This window comes from Chelonoidis abingdonii, chromosome 26, assembly GCF_003597395.2.
Source record: "Chelonoidis abingdonii isolate Lonesome George chromosome 26, CheloAbing_2.0, whole genome shotgun sequence".
NCBI classification, from domain to species: domain Eukaryota; kingdom Metazoa; phylum Chordata; order Testudines; family Testudinidae; genus Chelonoidis; species Chelonoidis abingdonii.
This window is the reverse complement of record NC_133794.1, coordinates 6,031,960-6,053,593: the sequence shown is the minus strand read 5'-3', so window position 1 is coordinate 6,053,593 and position 21,634 is coordinate 6,031,960. Positions and strand designations below refer to the sequence as shown.

The 21,634-nt window shown below is 53.1% G+C and overlaps 1 protein-coding gene across 4 annotated transcripts; it reads right to left on the bottom strand.

Annotated features, from left to right (window-relative positions):
* Window positions 1–886: 886 nt before the first annotated feature.
* RAVER1 (ribonucleoprotein, PTB binding 1) lies at window positions 887–21,389 on the bottom strand. 4 transcript variants are annotated; one of them, XM_032792387.2, is made up of 15 exons: window positions 21,123–21,369; window positions 17,163–17,229; window positions 15,454–15,923; window positions 13,902–14,093; window positions 12,413–12,542; window positions 11,586–11,686; window positions 9,572–9,658; window positions 7,426–7,537; window positions 6,652–6,896; window positions 6,299–6,392; window positions 5,268–5,410; window positions 4,956–5,036; window positions 3,574–3,702; window positions 2,677–2,760; window positions 887–2,586 (listed from the first exon to the last, which is right to left on the bottom strand). In XM_032792387.2, exons 1-15 carry the CDS (start codon window positions 21,351–21,353, stop codon window positions 2,440–2,442), a joined length of 2,313 nt encoding a protein of 770 aa, XP_032648278.1. In that variant the 5' UTR covers window positions 21,354–21,369; the 3' UTR covers window positions 887–2,439. The 4 variants fall into 4 exon arrangements, with proteins under 4 accessions (XP_032648278.1, XP_032648279.1, XP_032648281.1 ...); XM_032792388.2 differs by having other exon boundaries at window positions 9,572–9,655; XM_032792390.2 differs by lacking the exon at window positions 9,572–9,658 and having other exon boundaries at window positions 21,123–21,389.
* Window positions 21,390–21,634: the final 245 nt, after the last annotated feature.

Below are 21,634 nucleotides of genomic sequence, written 5' to 3'. Positions count from 1 at the left end.
CACCCTCCCCCTGGGTCCTGTTGATGTAGAGTCCAAGCTCTCTCATTCTAGGCAGGGACTACCGCCCAGAAGCCAGTGCCAGGCAGGGCCTGCCCCACCCTACTAAACACTAATAAGGAGAAAGTCAGGCACAGGGAGCTCATTATAAATTTTTTTCTTCACTTAAAAAATTTCAATTCAGCAAACAAAACACTTGCATGGAGCCGTGTTCCCAGCTGAACCCTGGTGCAGGCCAGGGCACAAAAGCTGCTCCCCACGGTCTGCAGCAGCAAGCGAGGACCAGAAAAGGGGAAACCAAATCAAGACAGCATGAAGTAAAAACGAGAACAAAATCCCCAGCAAACAAGACAGCAGAGCTGTGAGAGCCAGGCTCAGCGGCTGCCTGGGGAGCAGAGTAGCAGGAAGGGAACTGGGGCTGAAGCCCAACACAGCTGCAGTTACCAATATAGACCAGGCTGGAGATGATCTGTGACTCACCCCAGCTCTTCAGGTAAAAGCAAGAGGAGATGCAGATCAGTGTAGCAAAGGGGGGGAGGCAGGGAGGTCTGGATGCTGAAAGCTGCTGTGAGGTTGTAGGGTGCAGGATTGGAGTGATGGGGCTTGTGAACCACCAGAACTGTTAGCTCCTGGAAGTCTCCCTGGGGACAGAAAGTTGGAGGGTCTAACGTGGAGCTGGATGGATGCACAGACCAGTGTCTGTAGGACTAGATGCTGGTGTTCATGGACTTAGCCACAGCCAAGAGAAACATGGTTAAATCCAGTCAGTCTGGCTCCCAGACCCCTCTCTGGCCAATGGCTCCCGGCTCCACGGGGCGGTGCAGCTCCAAGGAATTGTAAGTGTTCAGAAAAGGACACATTTACAGCAAGTATACAAAGGGGACACAGGTTGATAGAAATCTCTCTTTACTTTGGAAAGGCAATGTCCAGCTCTCGAGGGTTTGGAAGCCCCACACATACAGCAAGCCAGACAGCATCTACAGTAGAAACATGGTAGCAACTTTATAAACCCCAAATCAAGAGAGTGGGGAGTCTCTATACAAATCCTTCCCCAAGAAAGCAGCTCATCACCCTCCCCTCACTGGGGGCCAGCAGGGCACCGTTCTCAATCACCGGACACCAGCTCGCTGTGCAACTCTGCAGCCTGCTCGACTAAATCGGCTGGCTAGCGGCTCGGTCCCTAGGCATTAACCCATCCAGTTCTCAGCAGCACACCCCGTTGTGGGCTTGATACCCAAAGCTGCCAACATTGGCTCAGCTGCATTTAATGCTATATTCAAAATGCAGCTGGAGAGAGGGTGCAACTGGCTGAATGTCTAGTTCCACACCGAACACAAGGGCGGTCTCGTGTCAGACATCACGAAGCCACAATCGCCCTCCAAGCTTGGTCAACAGGAGGGGGAGGCAGAGCGGCTTCCTGGGAAGCAGTGTCCAGAGGGTGCCTGGCTGCAGGGAAAGCAGCTGTTTGCCAGCCAGCTTGCTACTGCAAGACTCAGCAAAACAGAAATCAAGGAAAATGTTTGACTCCCCCCACCCCAAAAGAAACTTCTAGAACCAAATTCATTCCCAGGAGAGAGAAAAACAAAAAGGAATGACCAGGCTCAGCGACTTTCAACGGACCAAGATTCCTGCTCCTAGCTAGTTAAAAAAGGAAATAAAAACCAAAGCATGAATTAAAAAGGCAACTTACGAATCTCATTTCCAAACAGAAGTGTAAAACATCAGCATCTGAAGTGTTTAAAAAAACAAAATGGAACAGGAATTTGGAGAGCCAGGCGGGGCCCGAGACCTCAAGCTCAGCATGAGCCTCTAGGGAGCGCTGCATCCCAGATGCAGCTCTGAAGGCTTTGAGCAGGGCAGGGCCAGGAACCCGGCAGATCCGGAGTCCTATGGTGTAACTAGACCTCTGTACGCGTACCGCCCTAGATCGCCACCTCTGCGCTACCAGAGCTTCCATGCTCACATTCCGGTGAGCAATGGGCACCTGCTGGAGTCATTCCTCTCTCTGAAGCAGCAGTTTAAGGCAAGGAACGTGCATCTCCCTAGGACTCACTGTCCTCTCAGGATTGTTTGTAGGTTCCCAGTTACTGCAATCAGAATACAGCACGACCCCAGCAGGTTCCGCCCCACAGGGAGGCACCGAGAACAGCAGAGAGAGGGGCCAGCTTTGTCCTCCCCCCCGCACGGTACATTTGCGGAGCGCTCGCCTCTGCTCTGGCTGCCTGTGACGCAGACAGGTGGTGGTTCTGGAATGGTGGGGAGGGAGGGGGAATTGGAAGGGCCCATCCTCCAGCAGGAAGCCTGTGGGGCTTCCCACCCCGCTCAGAGAAACCAAGTCTTTCTCACAAATGTAAAAACCTCAAAATCAAGACTAACATTAAAAAAAAAGTTTGTACAAGATTTACACGCGGAGGGGATGATAGTGCTTCAGCAGGGAGGGGGTTAAAATATCCTCTTCCGCTTCAGGTAGGAGTCTGCATAGTGCCCTCCCAGGCCCTGAGAATGCTGTCCGACATAGCCGCCCTCCGGGCTGGGCTCCGGGGATGGCAGCAGGTGGGAGAAGGCGCGTTTCTGGCCCCCAATCGGAGTCTGGAAAAGACAGCGGGGAGTTGAGCATCAGGGGATTGGCAAAGTGTGAGAGAGCGAGCGAGCTCTGCCCTCATCCCCACACATACTCACCTTGGAGTGGGAGCCGTGGGAATGGCTGTTTGGTCCCAAGCCCAGGATAGTGTCCCCGGTGCTCACAGGTGGCATCCCTACTGCCTGGAAGAGAAGTCGCTGCCACTGATGTCCCTGTTTCCCACCACTGCATGGGCCCACAAGCACCCTGCAGTTCCACTGTCTCAACACAGCCACTCTCCATTCAAGGGACCCCTCAAAGGCCTATTCCCACCTCAAGGGGGCTAGCGGGGCCTAGCATTCTGCACACACCCCTTACCCTCTCCCCCCTCCCTCTAGGGAACAGGGCTGCAGCTGCATCTCCTGCCGTGCAACCCTAGTGGCAGATTTTATGGCACTGAATGCAACATCGAGACAGCAGGGAACGTGCCCATTCTCCTCCAGGGAGAGCAGTTCCCTTTGGGAGCTGGCCCAGTGAGTCTTACAGGAAGGGCTGGGCTTCAAATATCAGGCCATTTCTAATCACTACTGGCTGGACCTTCACCTCAGAGGGAAGGTACCGGCCTCCCGGTCCCACTCTTAGCGCTCTACCTCTGTGGTCGCTGAGTAAGCGCATCCCTCAGAACCGCCCCTCTGCCTTGAGACCGTACAACTGGCTGGCTTGCTCATCCGCCAGGCGGCTCCATTTCATGGCAGCGCCAGAGCAAGGCGAAGGCCTGGCCTTTTCCATTAAAAGCTAATACCCTACAGCACACAGCCACTGTAAAACCCAGGCCGTGGAGGGCCACGGCAGGTTGGGATCCCCGCCAGGAATCACCAAGCCCGCCTGCCTGGATCCTGAGTCACTCTGAACTCGTGGAAGCCTGAGTGCGAGCGAGCTGATGCACAGCCGTCTGCACCTTTCGCAGCATGAAGCCCAGACACTCCCCCCCTGCACACACAGAAGTGACATCTCACTTTGTTCAGGTGGCTTTGCTTAAGCCCAGCTTGAAGGCCACTGGTGAAGTAGGAGGTTGGGGATCCTGAGTAGAAGGGCGGCAGGGGTGGCCCCAAGCTGCTCCGCTCAAATCCAGGAGAAGACGACATCTGGAAGAGAAGCGGCTCCGCATCACAAGCTGGATTGAGGCTCAGTTCAGCCCCCTGGAGGCAGAACTGCAGGCTGTGCCTACGTGCTCTGCAGCGTGGAAATAGATCAACGGGTGTGTCTACAGTGGGATCCAAGACCCACTGCAGGCCCTGGTTAACCGACTTGGCTGTGGGCTGCAGGACTGAAAATTACAGCGTAGACGTTTGGGCTGGGATTGGGGATCTGAAACCCCGCTGCGGGGAGATCTCAGAGCTGAAGGCCCAGACCAAATGTCTACACCACAATTTTCACCCCGCAGTCTGAGTCAATTGACCCAGACATGGTGCCACAGGTTTTACTGCAGTGTAAACGTACCCAATGAAACCAAATTCTCTTTGGCGCAAAGGACACAATACCCCCTCTTGCTCAGGAATGGGGGGCTGCTGGGCGGGATCCCCCTGGAAGCAGGCCCACAGGACTCGTGGAAAAGCAAGAACATGTCACCATGGAGCCCAAAGGCCTGGGCTAGCTGAGCGTAGAAAGGTGTGAGGTTAGGGATTGGCTAGTGTGGTCTAACTCACTGGAAATCAAATGTAGACAAGGCAACAGGTACCTCCCCCAGCTCCAATTAGACCCTGCTAGAGACGGTATGTCCTGTCCGCACTGGGCTTTCCAGCGTGATAGCTGGAAGACACTGGCCAACATGACCTAACAGCCCCCTCACAACATCCTGCTCTGGGCAAGGCTGATAGCTGTTCTCTGAGCAGCGAGCAGACACATCACCGACTTTCTGGCCAGCCTGGGAATGGTTTCTCCACTTGGCAGCTTGCCCCGATGAGATCCACAAATCAGGCCCTTGTTATCGATACCCTCACGAGCAGCCATGGACACACGGGACAGCGAACTGCCTGGTGCCTCTGTGGCAGAGGTGGGAACAATCAGTTGTGCAATGGTGCTGGGAGAAGCAGGCAGAAAGCTGTGCAGGGCACGCACAGGGCAGAACTCCACATAACCTGATCCATACCACTTCTAGTGACCTAGGCAGGCTCCTCCCATACCCCAAAACCAGCCAACCAGGGAGCCCCGAGAGCGGCAGGCCACACCCCCAGAGGCACTCAAAGCTGTAGGGCACCAGGGGCTGTGCAGAGCCCAGTCTCACAGAGCTGCCAGTCCAGTGCATCGTCGCCTAGAAAGAGGGAGGTTCAGAATCCAGGCGGCTGCACTCAGAACAGCCCCACGGCTCAGCTCCTAGCTGAATACCAGCAGAACTTACCTTGTGCCTACTGTGTCCAAATCCGCCCAGGATGGGTCCAGCGTGGTCCCTCGACTGGGCAAACATTCGGGATCCCAAGTCCTTCCAGGAGAAAGAAGAGAATAAACAAGGCTCTTACATAGGCATTTCCAGAGGCCATAACACAAGATCAGGTGGGTCAAGGGTGTGCCTGACCAGGGAGGGAGAAAACGAGAGAAGAGCAGGCAGGATGCCTGGGTTCTGTTCCCTGCTCTGCTGCTTTAATACCCAGAGGACTTGACTCGTCCCAGCTGAAGTCTGGGCTAAGGCTCTGTCCTGCCCCAAGATACTTACCGGCTGATAGTCGAAAGCATAGTTGTCTCCTGCCAGCCCGGGAGAGGGCAGTGGTGGGTCAGCCATGGGAGGCTGTGGGATTCTGGGATTGGAAACGTTACCAAGCACTCCAGCCTTCAGATTAAATGCTTTATTGGCACCACCTGCAGAAAAGCGTTACTCGTTAGCACCACGGCAGCCAGGCAGATAGCCAAGGGCCCAGCTGCCCCAGCTCCCTTTTGAGAGAATTACTGCAGGCTGCCCTATTACCCAACTGCACTGCTCAGCCCAGCCCTTTGCCCCCAGGGAGAGGCAGCTCTCCCTGGTAACTCGCAGTCCTCGGGATTCTCTTCCCCCGGACACCCCATGCCTGCTAGAGGGACAGTCGCAGACAGTACCATCGCCCTGTGGACCATTAGCAGTGCATTGGAGACGGAGCCTGACCTCGCTTCAGTAATGCCCACAAGGCAAAACTGAAATCATTTGTCCCTCTGGCCTGCCATCCACTGAGTTTAACCCCTAAGCTTGAACACAGCAGGATCTCTGCCCTACCCGAGTCAGAGCAGCACGGTGGACTAATGGCTGCTCCTGCTCTTGGCTCTGACACCAAGTGCCCCTGGGCAAGTGGGGATCTGTGATCCCATGGCAAGAGGTCAACAGGCGAAGTCTGCCCCCACCTCCATTCAAAGAGTCTCCCGACTAGCATCTGCCTGACCGAGCCAAGGGCTAGGTCCCAGGCTAGACTGGTGGTAGCACAGGGGATGCACTGCTGGGCGCTTGTTGGCAGACTCCTAACATGAATCCCTCTCTGCTGTGCAGACAGGCACTGATCTGAAGCCGGAGTCTAGCCCTACTCTCCCAGGTAGGCAGGCAGAGCCATAGTCTAGTCTGCAGCCCTGCTCTGGTCCCAGCATGGACAGCTTCCCGCCCAGCTCAGGTTCAATTCCAGCCTTATCTGCCCCTTTCAGGGCACACTTAGTTGAAGAGTCATGCCGATCCCCATGCTTCTCCTACTGTCAGTTTAAAGGGGCAGCAGCCCCCTGCCAGCTCACCTCCCAGGCTATTTGCAGGAAGAAGGCTGTGCAGGTTTAAATAAGGGTTGAGAGGAATCTTGAAGTCTTTGGGCGGCTCTCCCAGCAGCGAGGCCTAGGAGAGAAGGAGTGCCAGGGATTAGTGCGCTGGACTGTATGCCCCGAGGCAGGCCACTCAGAGGAGCGTCACGAGGAGAGGAAAATGCACAGGCCGTTCAGACTCCTGCCGACCACTACGTTGCTTTGCCAGGGACAAGAAGCTGGAAGGGTTACAGACTCTTAAGGATGCACCGAACAGACTGGGGAGCAAGCGGCATATGGGCAGTGGGAAGCGCTTGTTCTAGGCGGACTTTGAACACAGCTGCTCTTCTTACCCCGTTCTCCACCTGCTTTGGTTTCTGAAGTCCACTGATCACCGATCCCAGGATGGAAGTGGTGAGGCCCGGCAGAGGTGATGGGGTCCCAGGAGATGAGGTCAGCTGGGACACCTGCGTCCCCATTGCCGAGTTCTCTCTCTCTGTCCCCACTGGTCCCAGGAAGGCTGCCAGAGGCATGCCCCCCGAAGGCAGGATCGGTGACTTCACATGCCCCTGCGTCATGTCAGCAGGCAGAGGCCCCCCTGGGGAGAGGAGATGCCACCGCTTTACAGACAGTCACTCAGCAACCTCTTCCACCCTCCCCTTCACCCACACATGCCTGCATCTGAGTCTGAGAACAGCTAGGTCGGTGCCCAGACACCTGCTGCTAGGGTTGGGTCAGCTGCAGGCCCACGCCAATGGCGCCTACTCCAGAGAGGGCAGAGAGCTCTGACACAGACACCTGATAAATCTTAACACACCCCAGCGTTTTCTAAAGGGCTCTGCCCTCCTCCAGGGTTATCTGCAGACCAGCATGCCTGTGCTTTAGACCCTGAAGTCAATGCTAGCACAGCAGTCTCCAGTGATGCGCAATGCAGCTATTTCTCCATGTGCGAGGCGGCACGGGGAACGGGCAGCGCCCAGGGTGGCAGAACTGCAAACCCCAGCGTCTGGGATGGGGCACTGCACAGCACTCATGTGAGTGGCTGCAGCTCTGCCCAGCATCCAGCACATGCTGCAGGAATCACGACTCCTGAGCAATTGGCTTGTGCCACAAACCCACAGCATTACCTGAGGCAAGTTCTCCCAGCAGCGAGCTTCCGGGCTGAGCTGGGGTGGTCGCCAACCCCAAGGTGCTGTGCTGTAGAGAACTGAGAGGAGAGTCCCCCAAGATCCCGGGTTTCTGCAAACAAGAGGCAGGTTAAAGGCCAAGCAGAAGGCACAGCGGGAAATGCGGTTAGTATGAAATGCCAGCGGTGCAGCCAAGCGGTGAGAGCATTGCAAGAAGCCAACCCAAGCAAATTGGTGCCTAAGGTGCACTCAGCTCAGCAGTTCATGCACAGCACACGGGGACAGAACCTGCAGAGTACTAGCCTGCCATGTGCTCACTAGCCATGGGCACATGAAGAATTCCCTAGAGCAGAGGTTCTCATCCAGGAGCGCATGTACCCCAGGGCACGCAGGGGTCTTCCAGGGGATACAGCAACACATCTAGCTACATAAAAAGCACTGGCCAAGCCAGTACACACTAAAATTTCGTACAATGACTTGTTTATAGTGCTCTGTGCTGAGCAGCAGGTGGGGAGGCCCGGCCAAATACCCGCTGTCCGGTTGCAGCTGGGTGACCTTGTGCCAAGGAAGTGCTGCGATTACAGTCCAAGCACACCCCTCCCAGATAAGTAACTGTCGGACACAGGAGGCTTTGCACATTTACAGATGGGAGGGGAAGTTGGAGCTTCCCAGGAAAGGAAGAAAAGACAGATCTGGCAAACTTTGCATGCTCAGTGACCCAATGGGCGGCTGCAGAGAGCAGTTCTAGCTACCGTTTCCCAAGGGAGCGGGCTGGAAGCTCAGCTGGCACTGGAGTGATCTAAACACAGCACAGCTTGTTAGCGCAAGCTCAGTGCAAGCACTCGCTGGATCTCTTCCCCGGAGAGGGGCACACCACAGCCCTTGCTTGTCTTTCCAGAGCACTATTTGCATTTCAAAGCTCTCCCTGGAGGGGCCGCCAGGGAGACACTGCAGCAATTTCATGGCTCTTTAAACAGACAAACCACCGAAAATAGAAACCAGACTACTCCCACGCAGCGCCCTCCCTTCTGTCCAGACTGCTTGCTTCCCTAGAACCAAGAGGCCAGCTCAGCTCACCCCAAATCCTGTGCCACTAACAAATGGAGATGTTAACACAGTCCAATAGTACCATCACTGAGAGGCCCGGCCCCGCTTGCGCCGCGGCACAGAACTCACAATGCCGCAGCTGAATGCAGCCATAGGCCTGGTCGGCACACGCTCTTATTCATAGATTCTAGGACTGGAAGGGACCTCGAGAGGTTGAGTCCAGTCCCCTGCCCTCGTGGCAGGACCAAATACTGTCTAGACTATCCCTGATAGTAGGTTAGATAAATGTCTCTTAAATATCTCCAGAGATGGAGATTCCACAACCTCCCTAGGCAATTTATTCCAGTGTTTAACTACCCTGACAGTTAGGAACTTTTTCCTGATGTCCAACCTAAATCTCCCTTGCTGCAGTTTAAGCCCATTGCTTCTTGCTCTGTCATTAGAGGCTAAGGTGAACAAGTTTTCTCCCTCCTCCTGATGACACCCTTTTAGATACCTGAAAACTGCTATCCACTGGCAGAAGCCCTGCTTAGGCAGCAGCACATTAACTGAGCCTTACCCATGAGGCAGAGAGGGCTCCGCTCAGACGGGCGCTACCAAGCCCAAAGAGATGCTCAGATCATTAGAGGGTAGGTTGTGACCTGTGACATGCCCAGCCCAGAACCCCCTTACAGCCCTACACAGGCCCCTGGATCCAGAGGCCACACCCCTGCAAATGGGAGGGAGGGGATGGCTGGAGACCTTACTGCTCCCTAAAGCCACAGGCAGGGCTGAAGCAACTTACTGCTGGTACAGCTGGGATCCTGCTCCTGGGGAAGTGCAGTGGCAAGGCACCCACTGATTTCCATGGCAGCAAGGTCAAGCCCCTAGATCAGCAGGAAGTGCTGACCTCTCAGAAGCAAGGTGGTAACAGGAGACATTTTGACAGGTGTGGGTGTCTGCCCCCCAGGACAGTGCAGTTTACACCCTGCTCCTTGCTCCATGTGTCACAGCCCAGCCCGAAAGGTCAGCGCATGAGTGGAATTCAGACCAGGCCTGAGGGTGCATCTGGCGCTGCGTCTCCACACCACACACACACAGGAAGCCCTCTACCACTCACATGGAGCACGGCCTGGTTCTCCTTGTTCTGCAGCAGCTGCGTCCAGACCTGGTTCTGCAGTAACAGGGAGCTCCCAAGCAATGCCTTCTGGGGCAGAAACCAAAGCAAGACAGACAGACCAGAAAGACAGATCACTTCATGAACCAGGGCAGCTAAAAGAGCAGATGTTAGCGAAGAACAGCTAGAGTCAGCATTAAGCCAGCCTCCAGATGCCCAGATTGACACCAGGTACTCTGGGGAGGTGGGGAACGCTGCTAGGAGCAACACCAGTCAATGAGGGTGAAAGAGAGCGAGGCTAACAGACAGGAAAGTATAACGGGGCAGCACAGGGCGCCACTGACAGAGATGGCAGAGTTTGGATTCAGTTCTCCAGCTGTAGGTTTGGTGGGCAAGGGCTCAAGGCCAACGTTTTTGGAGGTCATGCAGTGTGTCTGTACACACGTGTGTGATATTTGTGTACCTGACCAGAGCTATGGGAAGAGTCGGGCCCGGGGCATCTCAAACTAGGCACACAACATAAGAACGGCCGTACTGGGTCAGAGCAAGGTCCATCCAGCCCAGTGTCCTGTCTACTGACAGTGGCCAATGCCAGGTGCCCCAGAGGGAGTGAACCTAACAGGCAATGATCAAGTGATCTCTCTCCCGCCATCCGTCTCCACCCTCTGACGAACAGAGGCGAGGACACCATTCCTTACCCATCCTGGCTAATAGCCATTAATTGACTTAACCTCCATGAATTTATCCAGTTCTCTTTTAAACCCTGTTATAGTCCCAGCCTTCACAACCTCCTCAGGCGAGGAGTTCCACAGGTTGACTGTGTGCTATGTGAAGAACTTCCTTTTGTTTTAAACCTGCTGCCCATTAGTTTCATTTGGTGACCCCTTGTTCTTATATTATGGGAACAAGTAAATAACTTTTCCTTATCCACATCACTCATGATTTTATACACCTCTATCATATCCCCCCTAGTCTCCTCTTTTCCAAGCTGAAGAGGCCTAGCCTCTTTAATCTCTCCTCATATGGGACCTGTTCCAAACCCCTAATCATTTCAGTTGCCCTTTTCTGAACCTTTTCTAGTGCTAGAATATCTTTTCTGAGGTGAGCCCACATCTGTACACAGTATTCGAGATGTGGGCGTACCATGGATTTATATAAGGGCAATAAGATACTCTGTCTTATTCTCTATCCCTTTAATGATTCCTAACATCCTGTTTGCTTTTTTGACCGCCGCTGCACACTGCGTGGACGTCTTCAGAGAACTGTCCACGATGACGCCAAGATCTGTTTCCTGACTTGTTGTAGCTAAATTAGCCCCCATCATATTGTATGAATAGGTGGGGTTATTTTTCCCAATGTGCATTACTTTACATTTATCCACATTAAATTTCATTTGCCATTTTGTTGCCCAATCACGTAGTTTTGTGAGATTTTTTTTTTTTTTTTTGAAGTTCTTCACAGTCTGTTTTGGTCTTAACTATCTTGAGCAGTTTAGTATCATCTGAAAACTTTGCCACCTCACTTTTTACCCCTTTCTCCAGATCATTTATGAATAAGTTGAATAGGACTGGTCCTAAGACCGACCCTTGGGGAACACCACTAGTTACTCCTCTCCATTCTGAAAATTTACCATTTATTCCTACCCTTTGTTCCCTGTCTTTTAACCAGTTGGATTCAGTGGCCACTTCTGAAAGTCTGGCTGTTATTCAGCTTCTATCTTCACAGAAGGGCCTGTTTATAACTGGGTGGGGGCGATTTCCTCCCACTCTCCCGAAGCGGGATGTAGCTAGCAGAGGAGGGACAGCCCCATGGTTAAAGCACTGCTCAGCCACAGAAGAGCTTGGTTCTACTCCTGGCTGCAGAAGACCTCCTAGGGGTGCCATGAGAATAGATTTGTTAGTGTTCTTGAGGTGCTCAAGTGATGGGAGCAATATACATACAGAGACAAGCACAGGAAATCCTTAAGTCTGAAGCAGAGCAGCTTCTAGGACATTACAGGAGTGGCTTGTGCGAGTACCTGCTGTGCTTGCGTTTGGTTCTGCAGAGCTAGCTGAAGAAGAGCGGCAGAGAGGGCTGGGTTGGTCATGAGCGGCATGGACGGGGGGGCCCCCAGGATTCCTGCGAAGAAAAAGGATAAGACCATTTTGATTCTGGCTGCCAACATACTGACAGTGCTGACTTTTGCATGGAGAATGGCGGAACGGGCCCTCTAGCAACGAGGCATTGTCCAGAGTGGGACGGAATGCCTTGTTCCCAGCCTCTGCCCCACCACTCAGCACCTCTGCCTTGGTCTGCACGGCTCCCCTAAGTGACGCGAGACCCTGGGCTAGCACCATGCAAATACAAACAGGAAGGCATGTGTGCGCCATGTCAGCGCTGCCAGCAGAGCTGAGAATTTGAGCAGACCCCCGACAAGACGGGAACAAGCCTGAAGTGTCAGACACCTGGGTTCCTATGCAGCGTACACTTAGCTCAATAGGAGAACGCTGGGCTCTGTGGCTGGCTGCTGGCCAGCCTCTCTGGAGCCCCATAGAGGGTTACAAACCTGGGCTTGCTACGGACTAGCTAAACAGGCTCGGCCTCGAGCCTATTCTCTGCTCCCAGCCACGGTCGGCTGCTTTCCTTCTTATGAAGGAGCAGCGTAGTCATCTAGCTAAAGAGCGACTGTGACCCGTCGGTACAACCCTCCACCTGCTCCCGCTGCTAGAGAAGAGTCAGCACAGAGGGAATCTAGCTGTCTGGGGAGCACTGGGCAGCACTCACAGTACCCCATGGGCCCTGTTCCCTACAACAGCTACACCAGGGCTGTAGCCCCACGTAAGAAAGCCCATTACTCATTCTTACCTTGTTTTCCACCAACAGCTCCGTGAAGTAGGGGGTTGAGCAAGAGCTGAATCGAAGCGGGGTTCCCCAGACTGTTAAGAATCTGAAGGATACTGGGCTCTGGAAGGAGCCCTTTCCCACGATTAAGTGCCTTAACAAAAAAAGTTGCAGATGTCAGAGTCACTCTCTCTATTCCATTATGGCAGCATCCAGAGAGCCCAGGCAGGGTCGTGCCAAGGGCTGTACACACAGTGCCAGACTCACACAGGTATTGAGGCACCTAAAGATGCAGATGTAGTCCCATTCGGCACCACAATACACCTGAGTGAGTTACTCACCTGATCCCATTGAGGTTCCACTGGAAATCAGGTGCCCCACCTGGCAAAACCTCATCACCCCCACCCAGGCCCTCCCTGCAGCTCCAAAAGCCTAAAAACCTTTGTCAAGCTGGCTCAAGAGGTTTTGACATTTGTTCTGGAACGTGATTTGAAGAGCCGGAGGAGAGAGAACTGACTAACCAAGAACTTCAGCAGAAGCTAAGAGGAGTCTGAATTACACAGTTGCACTTGACAATGGGAGCTCAAGCAGTGCATTCAGCAGGAGTTAGGGCGAGCACCAGAAGAGCATGAAGCCAGGTCACTAACATTCCTAGCGCAGACAGAAACTCTGCGGTACAGGAGCTCCCAGGTGATCAGAGTGGCCAAGGATGTCAGGCTGGCGTTTGTGATGGAATAGTTCAGTGCTGGAGTTGTGAAGCAAAGATACGCTGTTCTTTTTGAGAGCTGGATCCGGGCTTCAGATTGAGGAAGAAATTGGGCTAGTAATGATTGATTGTGACCTAACAGCTTTCACTGCCCACCCTCCCCTCTCTGCAAAACCTCACGGGTCTTTTTGAATCTTAACTTGCACAGGAAGTGAGTACTTGGAACATGGAAGTTGCAGGACACTGGCCCGCAGGGAAGGTGGGACATTCTGCTTGCTAGAAAGGAACTGGAATTCCAGAGCTCAGTACATTTTACATTCCACTTCTCAGGTGCAGAGAGACAGGGCAGATGCCTCGTCCCCTCTGAGCCTGGAACATGAGCAACAAGGCTCTTCATACAGAACAGCTTGTCAGTTTCTGAAGTGACAACACTGCCATGTTAGATTCTCCTGCTGTGAATTAGCAGTAAGTTGATTTGTGTCCTGTTTCCTTCAGTCCAGCTGAGCGCTAGCAGTATCTGCACTGGCTTTGCACACAAACTGCCCCCTGTAACTAACACTGGATGCCCAACAAGCAGTAGCTACAGCCTACAGAAGGAAGTGCTGTGGGCAGAGAGTTGTTGGACCAGGCACCATGCCAGTGGCATGAACTAAGCCTGTTCTAGGCTGCAGATCTGGCCTTGAAAAGGTGCAAGGAGCAGCCCCTGGGGTCTCTGGACAGAGCTGTGAACGGACTGCAGTGCAAATGTGGGGGAAGGGGGAGGCAACGGCACAGTTTGCCTGAGCAGGGTTGGATAAGTAGCCTTACCGTTGCCTGTGCAGCTATCAGGGCAGCCAGCATGCTGCGCCCAGGAGGGCCTGGGGCACAGAAGGAGACGCGGATGTGGTTCCCAGCGAGTGGCAGGCCATCTGTGGCCTGCTGGACCATTTCTGCTATCTCTTCTGACTCATACTCCAGGACTCCAAAGCCTTTCAGCTGGCCATCCTGACCGTACGCCAGCTACACAAAAACAAGGCAGTGAAAAGGAGGCTTAGCACAATAGGGAGAGGACACTGGCTGCTAGCGCACAAAGGCCAGAGGCGCTGCGTGCTGGCCGGGGCTGACAGGGCCAGGGGCTTGAGACCCTTCAGGCTGTGAGTTTTTACAATCCACATCCACACAATTGGAAACTTAACGCACCTGGATCTCAGGCCTGGGCACTGAGACCTTACAATGGGCCCTAATGGAGCTCAAAGCCCTGGGCTGAGCAGGGAGCGTGCCAACGGAGCCAGGCAGGAGACACCATGTCATCCAGAAACTCACTGGTTTCGGGTTGGATTTTCAAAGGGATTTGGGCACCCAACTGTTTTAGGACTCTCTGTTCTAAACGCCATGCCTGCCTCACAGAGCCGTGTTTCACCAGACTGGTTTAACTGCAAAGCATTTAGCTTCACAATCTTTTCGTTCCTTAACGCAGGGAGCCTCAGATCATTTCCCCTCCCTTTCTTCGAAGGAAAGCTGGAGGCTGTGAGCTGGATGGCAGCGTCCCAGCATGTGGGAGCAGGTACATTCTAGATCACTGAACAGACACTAGACCGATGGCACAAGGACAAGTCATTTCCACACTGGTGTCAGGGAGCCAGATGGCACTTTTCAGTGGGACACGCCACAGGTCACTTTCAGGATCTACCCAGACACGCAAATTTACACTTGTTGTTTTCCTAGTGAAAGGCAAGGGCCTGAACCTTTTCACCCCTGAAAGATCCCAGCTAGGTAGGGAACCCCCTAACCTCACTGCCTTCACTAATCTTGGCTAGCTTACCCAGCCAGGAACTGCCCCAGGGCAAGATCCAACCGGCCCCGCCAGCCTGGGGGGAGCCTTTCAAAGGCAGCACTAAGGCATTCGGGGTACAGACCGCGTCTTCCATCTAGGCCAGGTCTGCACTGAAAAGCTCTGGCTGTCTCAGTGATCATAGAATATCAGGGTTGGAAGGACCTCAGGTGGTCATCCAGTCCCACCCCCTGCTCAGAGCAGGACCAACCCCCAACTAATGTTTACTGGGGTGGGATTGTTTTATGACTTTTTATTCCAGCAAAAGCCCTAGCACAAACACAGTCATACCAGAAAAAGGCTTTTGCCGGCATAGCTGGCTTCACTTGGGGAACCAGCATAAGCTATACCAGCAAACGCTCTCTTGCCGGCCTAAGCTGTGTCTCTACTAAGAGGCTTTGCTAGAATAACCACTCTGGTGAGGCTTTTCTAGTGCAGACTAGGCCTCAGCACACCCTACAGATTGTACGGGGCCAGGTCTCGACAACACCATACAGATCCAGCATCATGAACACAAAGGAAACCCACCCCTGGGGCTGAGCTCCTCACCTGGCAGAAGGTCGGGGCAGAAATTGCTGAGAAGACCTGCCTCAGCTCCTCCAGGTCACTGTAGTTATGGGGTAATTTGCCCACACACAAGCACTTGGAATGAACCAGGTCTACAGTCAGCTGGTTGACATCGGTCCAGTGAACATACAGAGTCTGCGTCCCCAGCTGCTTGCCCAGCAGCTCAGATTTTGCTCTGGCTGCCGAGTCCTTTTTCATGTATTCGACGAAACCATAGCCTTTGGAGTGGCCCGTCTTCTCACTGTACACTAAGAAGCAGCGCTCCAGGTTTCCAAAAGGCCGAACCAGCTCCTCAAATTGCTGTTGCGTATAGAGCCGGGGGAGGTTGGCAATGCACAGGAGGGCATCGGTGGGCTGCAGCTGCACAGAGATCTCCTTGTCCCGGAGCTTGCTCAAGTGGAATTTCTGGATGGCCGACTCTGCCTGTTCCCCATTCAGCAAGGTGACAAACGCTGCAAGCAGAGAAGTTATGACAAGAAACCCTGTAACCCAGCAGCAAGCACCTGGCTAGCGCATCACATCTTCAGTGCCACTCCCACACCAACTCCAGAGTCACACCACATTGTCCATACCCACACATCCAGCCATGCAGTGTTAGCGGCTCCAGACTACTAGAAAGGGCTCAGCTCGCCACGAGGCAGTCACTTAGACTGTCGGCTCATAGCGTGTGCTGGCACAGTAGCCATCTTGCTTAGAAGATGTATCATGTACTCATGCTCTCTATCAGCCTCAGGACAAGGCAGAAATCTTGGTCTAAGCACTGGAACGTTGTAAACAATATCAACAGAGGATCAGTCTGCAGGTGTCCTACAGGCCCAGACGCTAGCACACCATGTCCTAACTCCCTGGGCAAATGGGCCAACAGGGAGGAGACTGGGAACATCCAGTGATTGCTAGCAATGCCCAATACGTAATGGCAGCACGAGGCTCAAGCCATTCGCATCCCAACCTCCACCCTGACACTCAGACAGATGGTGAATGGCCTGGGGTGAACGGCCCAGCCTAACAGCAACCTCCACCTTGACAGGTGGTGAATGGCCCAGCAGCACAGTCACCTCATGCAACCCCACAAGCTTTTTTTGTCCACAGGAAACTTTAGCTGCACAGATTGTACGAGTGTCAGAGAGGCAGAGCAGCTGCAAAGTGCTGCCTTCAAGAGTCTGCAAGGAGAGTCAGGGGCTGGCTTGACTGAAAATCCCTCAGGCCAGCACTGCACAGGAGGAGCAGTCCTGGGGGTTCCATAAAGCCCCATGTTGCATGTGCAACATCTGCTGGGGCTGCAAGCCCCACAGCCCAAGTTTCCTGACAGATGACATTAGTCCCCTCACCAATAGGATCCAGTGTGCACAGCTGAGGGAAGACCTACCCAAAGAACAGTAAGAAAAACAGTCCCAGCGTGGCCAGAGAACATGGCAAACTGTGTTTACTGAGGCAGATTAGCATTTGGACAAAGCAAATCCACATTTTAAGAAAGTGCAGGCAACACACCCCCTCCAGAACACCAGGCAACAGAGAAGCTGTCCCGAGGTCTTGGAGTTGGGAAAAGGATCCATTCGCTCGCACAGCACCTGTGGGCGAGCTGCACAATAGCTGCATCCTGACATAGATTAGCCTCAGTCTGAGAAGATTCAGTATTTACATAGAATGACCCTTCGTGAGAGACCTGCTCTCTGCAACAGCAGCTTACTCACCAGTGCCTTTGTACTTGTCCACAAAACAGTACTTCAGTTCATAGTCGCTCAGCAGATCATGAACCTCCTGCATAAACAAAGTCAATGAGAAATCAGCTCCCAAGGAGAGAAGTGACATGACCTCTTGCATTTAACAGCCCCAGAGAAGAGCCTCACCTGCCCTTCATTCCCAAGCAGAGTATTTGGAGCCAGTCAGGACTGCTCCTCATGGCGGAATTCTCCAGGACCCTAATTAGCTAGTGGGAAAGGGCAGCAGGTCATACCCCCAGCACAACCAGGGAGAGCAGAGTCCAGCAGCAGCAGGGCTGACTACAAAAACAAACAGGGCTAGTTCTCACAGCCACATTCCAGCAGAGCTGAAGGTCTCAGGCATTTCCTGCCTCAGAAATACTTACCTGCATTTGGGCAGATCTGGATTACATGCCTGAGTAAACAAGGCCCAACAGTGCACACCTCAAACTGCTCCAGCTAGCCAGCTTTTCACAGAACTGGTTTTAACAACTCCCTCTGGTTTCATGGGACTCAGGTCAAGGCAAGACCTGTGGCTGGTAGTTTGAATGGGAAGTACCACAGAAAGTCAATCTGACCTTGCTGCTGTTACTTCAGTCCTTGGGTTTATAAGTCAGAGTTCAGTATGGACACAAGAAATTGCTCACCATGCACATTAGATGCATGTGTACCACCTGAGATGCCTCTTCTAGTCCCAACCAGCTTAGGGCCCCTAGAAAAGTGATTACACTCAGTCTGAGTTCAGATGCTCCTATGCACTGCCTGGTTCCCAAGGTTAACCCTCAAACACGATTAGTTTCCATTTTAGCAATGATTGGCCTTTCAAACCAAGAAGGCTTTTCTCCATCTTCATAGCATGGGAAGGCAGGTTGGACACTGCTGCATGTTCACGGGGGGTGCAATCTATGCCTTTGCTGTAGCATTTAGATTGAATGCTCACATTCCTGTGTCACACCAAGGGCAGTGTTCTGAAATGGGTACGCGTGCAGTGGAATTCTCCAGCTGGGAGAGCAGGAGCCAGCTGGGCAGTCAGGGGGCAGCCCTGGGAGCTGCGTTTTGTTGTGGAGGGGGTGGCTGAAAAGCAAGTTGCTACAGTGGACCTAAGTCACTTAGTGGGACAAAAAAAAAAAAAAAAAAAAATCTGACCCATCGAGTGAGAACAAGATGCAAACTGTGAGAATCCTGCTACTGAGGCCAATCCTTTAAACATACAGCCTCAAAAACCTGTGGCTGATGTGCAGCGAGCACTCAACGTTGCCGTTTTGTCTGCCTCAGAGAAACATCCCATCCCAACAATATAGCATGTGTATCATCCGAGTGGCACAATCTCATCAGCTCAAGCAACAAGCAGCCTGTCAACACAAACATTCGGCGTTTTACCAGAGCACTACCCTGAAGTTACACACACTTCTCCTTTCAGATAAGCATCTTCAAACCAGTGAGTTAATATCTCCATGTTACAGCTGCCTCAGGCAACAATTTCATGTAATGCTTTGCACAAGACTTTGCCCTTCTCTAACAGCTCCCAGTTAAGCAGCGCAAGTGACTTATAAACTTTGAGCCTTTCACTCCCCACCAGCAGGTGGTTCTCTGTGTTTTACAGACAGACAGAGAAATGGAAGCATGGAGAGAGACAACAGAACTTGCCCAAGATGAAATTGCAAGTCCATGGTAGAGCTAGAAACAAAGCCCTGAAATCTTGACTCTGGCTCCCTGCTCCAGCCATGAGTGTGACTACCTTCAAGAAAACCCACATGCAGCTGTGGATAAGCAAGATTCTGCGTGCAACCCCAACTTTCACAAAGGAGACCTAAGCTGCCTGAGACATTCCAGAAAAAGCACTGTACGCTGCCCTTCCAATGCAAGCCTACTGACCTACGGGAGGGACTGCTCCTTGCTCAGTTTCTTGTGAGACCAATTACACAGGCTTCTGGAAAGCCAGGCCACCACACTTTGGAGGCAATGGACAGCATCAGGAAGTCAAGTGACCAGCTGAACAATGAGAGCAGGTCATGGGATCAAACCATTACCTGCTGGCCTGATGAGCTGATTCTGTGGAACAACAAGAGAAGTGTGTTCACAAGGATTTCCTGCAAAGTCCCATTGTCCTTCCTAACAGCCAGGTCACCTCATCCAAGCACCCAAGCAGGGAGCTTAATAGAAACGTTAGCCAGGCTGAAGAGAGGACAAGAAAGCAAGGTGGTTTTATGGCACAGGGCCCTGTTTTGCCTCTTATGCAGGAGATGGTCTACAAAAGACTAAAGCTGCGTTAGATTTTGGAGCAAATGTAAAAGTTCACCGAGTTCTGGGTTTTGCAACAACTTGAAATTCAGACCAACTCCAGTAAAAGATTGATGATTGTGGAAATTTACTGTTTTGCACCTTGAGTAGTGCAACATTTCCAGTTTCACAATGAAATGAGGCGCTATTGACTATGTTTCTCTTGGTGTTTGAGGATTCACTTGAACCAGACACTCATGTGATGAGATCTCATGAACTCTAGTTGTTTGCACAAACCCTTGAGAAGCAAAAAACTCAGATTTCCTACTCCCTAATCAGGATTAATAAAAATCAGTCTGGTTAGATGAGACCTGCTCCTCCTTCAGAGTTTTTGAGAGTCAGTCAGTTTAACAAATCAAAACAAAGCAGCAACTAAATTTGAAACACACACTTGTCTAAAAAGAAACACTCTATACCACACAGGCATAGCCTGCAATATAAATTAAATTTCTTGTCCAATAAAATGAGGAAGAACACACAAGTATAATTTGGGGAGACAAGAGTGGGCTACAGAAAGGCAGCCTGCCACCAGATCAGAAGCAAACAGACTTGGACACGCAGTATAAAAATCCATTTCTATTGTGGTGCCTCCTCCCAAACTGAGTATCCCTGAACTATTTAAGTTTAGCAACAATTGTAACCCTTTAACTATCGGATACACTTAAAGACTCAAGAGTTTGAATGCTGGCTCGCTAACTTTCCCAAGAGCACTGGGCAAGTCACTTCCCCACTCTGCATCCAAGCTGCAAAACAGGAAAACAACCTGCGGCAGGTTTAGGGGTTGAAAGGGTTAGATGATGCTCGTAAAGTGCTTTGAGGCCACAAAGTCCATTTTTTTGTGGGTGTGGAGGGAGTAGGATGTCAATTCACGTCTCAGCCAAGGACCAAAGATTACAGAGACACAAGCCAACCAGCACACGATCAGCAAATAGCATAAATGGCCTGCTCAACTCTACTACTGCATCATCCAGGAGCTGTTTAGAGGAAAGATTCTTATCACTGCCTGAGACATCAACTGAAGTTTTATAGTTTAAGCCAACAAGGACGCAGCTGACAGCCACCTGAACATCCAGGTGTCCCTGGGGAGGAGTGAGGGATCAGACCTGGACACCGGGAGGAGCTGGGAAGGGGGACACTTGTCACACCCCTCAACTTCAGAAAGTAGCTGACCTCCGGTTATAGCTGAGGGGCTGTTCCCTGAGCTAGGGATAAGATAAAGCTTCACCTATTTTGTGCTGTTACTACCCCTGCTTCTTGAATCCAACTCCTCTCTCCCCAGCTGCATCCCTAATTTTCCCTGACTGGTCACACTTGCCACCTAGGCCCCCACATTCCCCCCCGCTCCCCCCAAGATCGACACTTCTGGGGCCCATCAACTCTCCCCCACCCCAGTAGTCACATCCTCACCCATCCGCTGCTTGATCACATTCCCCCCAGTCCAGCCAAACACCAGCCCCGCCTCCGCTCAACCGAGGCTGGTTCAGCCTCCCCGCCCCAGGGCTGGGTAGTGACGTTCCCACTCCCTGATCCCCACTTGCAACCCCGCCCCACGCCCCGTTACCTGTTGGGTCACGTGCTCGGCTTGCCCCCCCCCTTAGCTAGTCACGTCCCCGCCCCCTCCGGCTCGCCCCCCCCAGTACCAAGCTGGTCACGTCCCCGCCCCCCCGGTACCTGGTTGGTCACGTCCCCGGGCAGCCCCCGGATCAGGACCTTGCGGCGGTTGCGGAACTGGTGCGAGCTCCGCTCCAGGCGGCTCCGCACCTCGGCCGGGTCCAGCGAGCGCAGCTCCTCCTCGGGGACTCGATCCGGGCCCGGGCCCGGGCCCGGGCCCGGCTCCGGCTCCAGCCCGGGAGGCTCCGGGCTGGGGACCGACGCGGCGCCTGACACGGACGCTGCCGCCATCTTGGGAGCCCTCCGCCTCCTGAGACCATAGAGCGGGAGACGGCCAGAAAAGAGCGGCGCTAATATCCCGCCCCCCTATTGGGCCATCGTAGCCCCGCCCCTCCACCAGCAGCCCCCGCCCACTGGCCGGAGGAATAACATCCCGTCTGCTCATTGGCCAGCGACACAAAGCATCCGCGCTTCCCATTGGTCAGTACAGTCCACCTGCACGAGTATCGCGCCGATTGATTGGCCAGGGCAGGGCGAGCCTTGACTCGCAGCTTCTGTAATCCCCCACTGCC

Excerpts from the sequence above, each read along its gene's own strand:
- RAVER1 (XM_032792387.2), bottom strand. The coding sequence starts at position 21,353 with ATGGCGGCAGCGTCCGTGTCAGGCGCCGCGTCGGTCCCCAGCCCGGAG. Across the intron at positions 17,230-21,122 it reads CCGGGGACGTGACCAACCAG|GAGGTTCATGATCTGCTGAG; the intron begins GTACCGGGGGGG and ends TTGTTTATGCAG. Across the intron at positions 7,538-9,571 it reads AGAACCAGGCCGTGCTCCAT|AAACCCGGGATCTTGGGGGA; the intron begins GTGAGTGGTAGA and ends TCTTGTTTGCAG.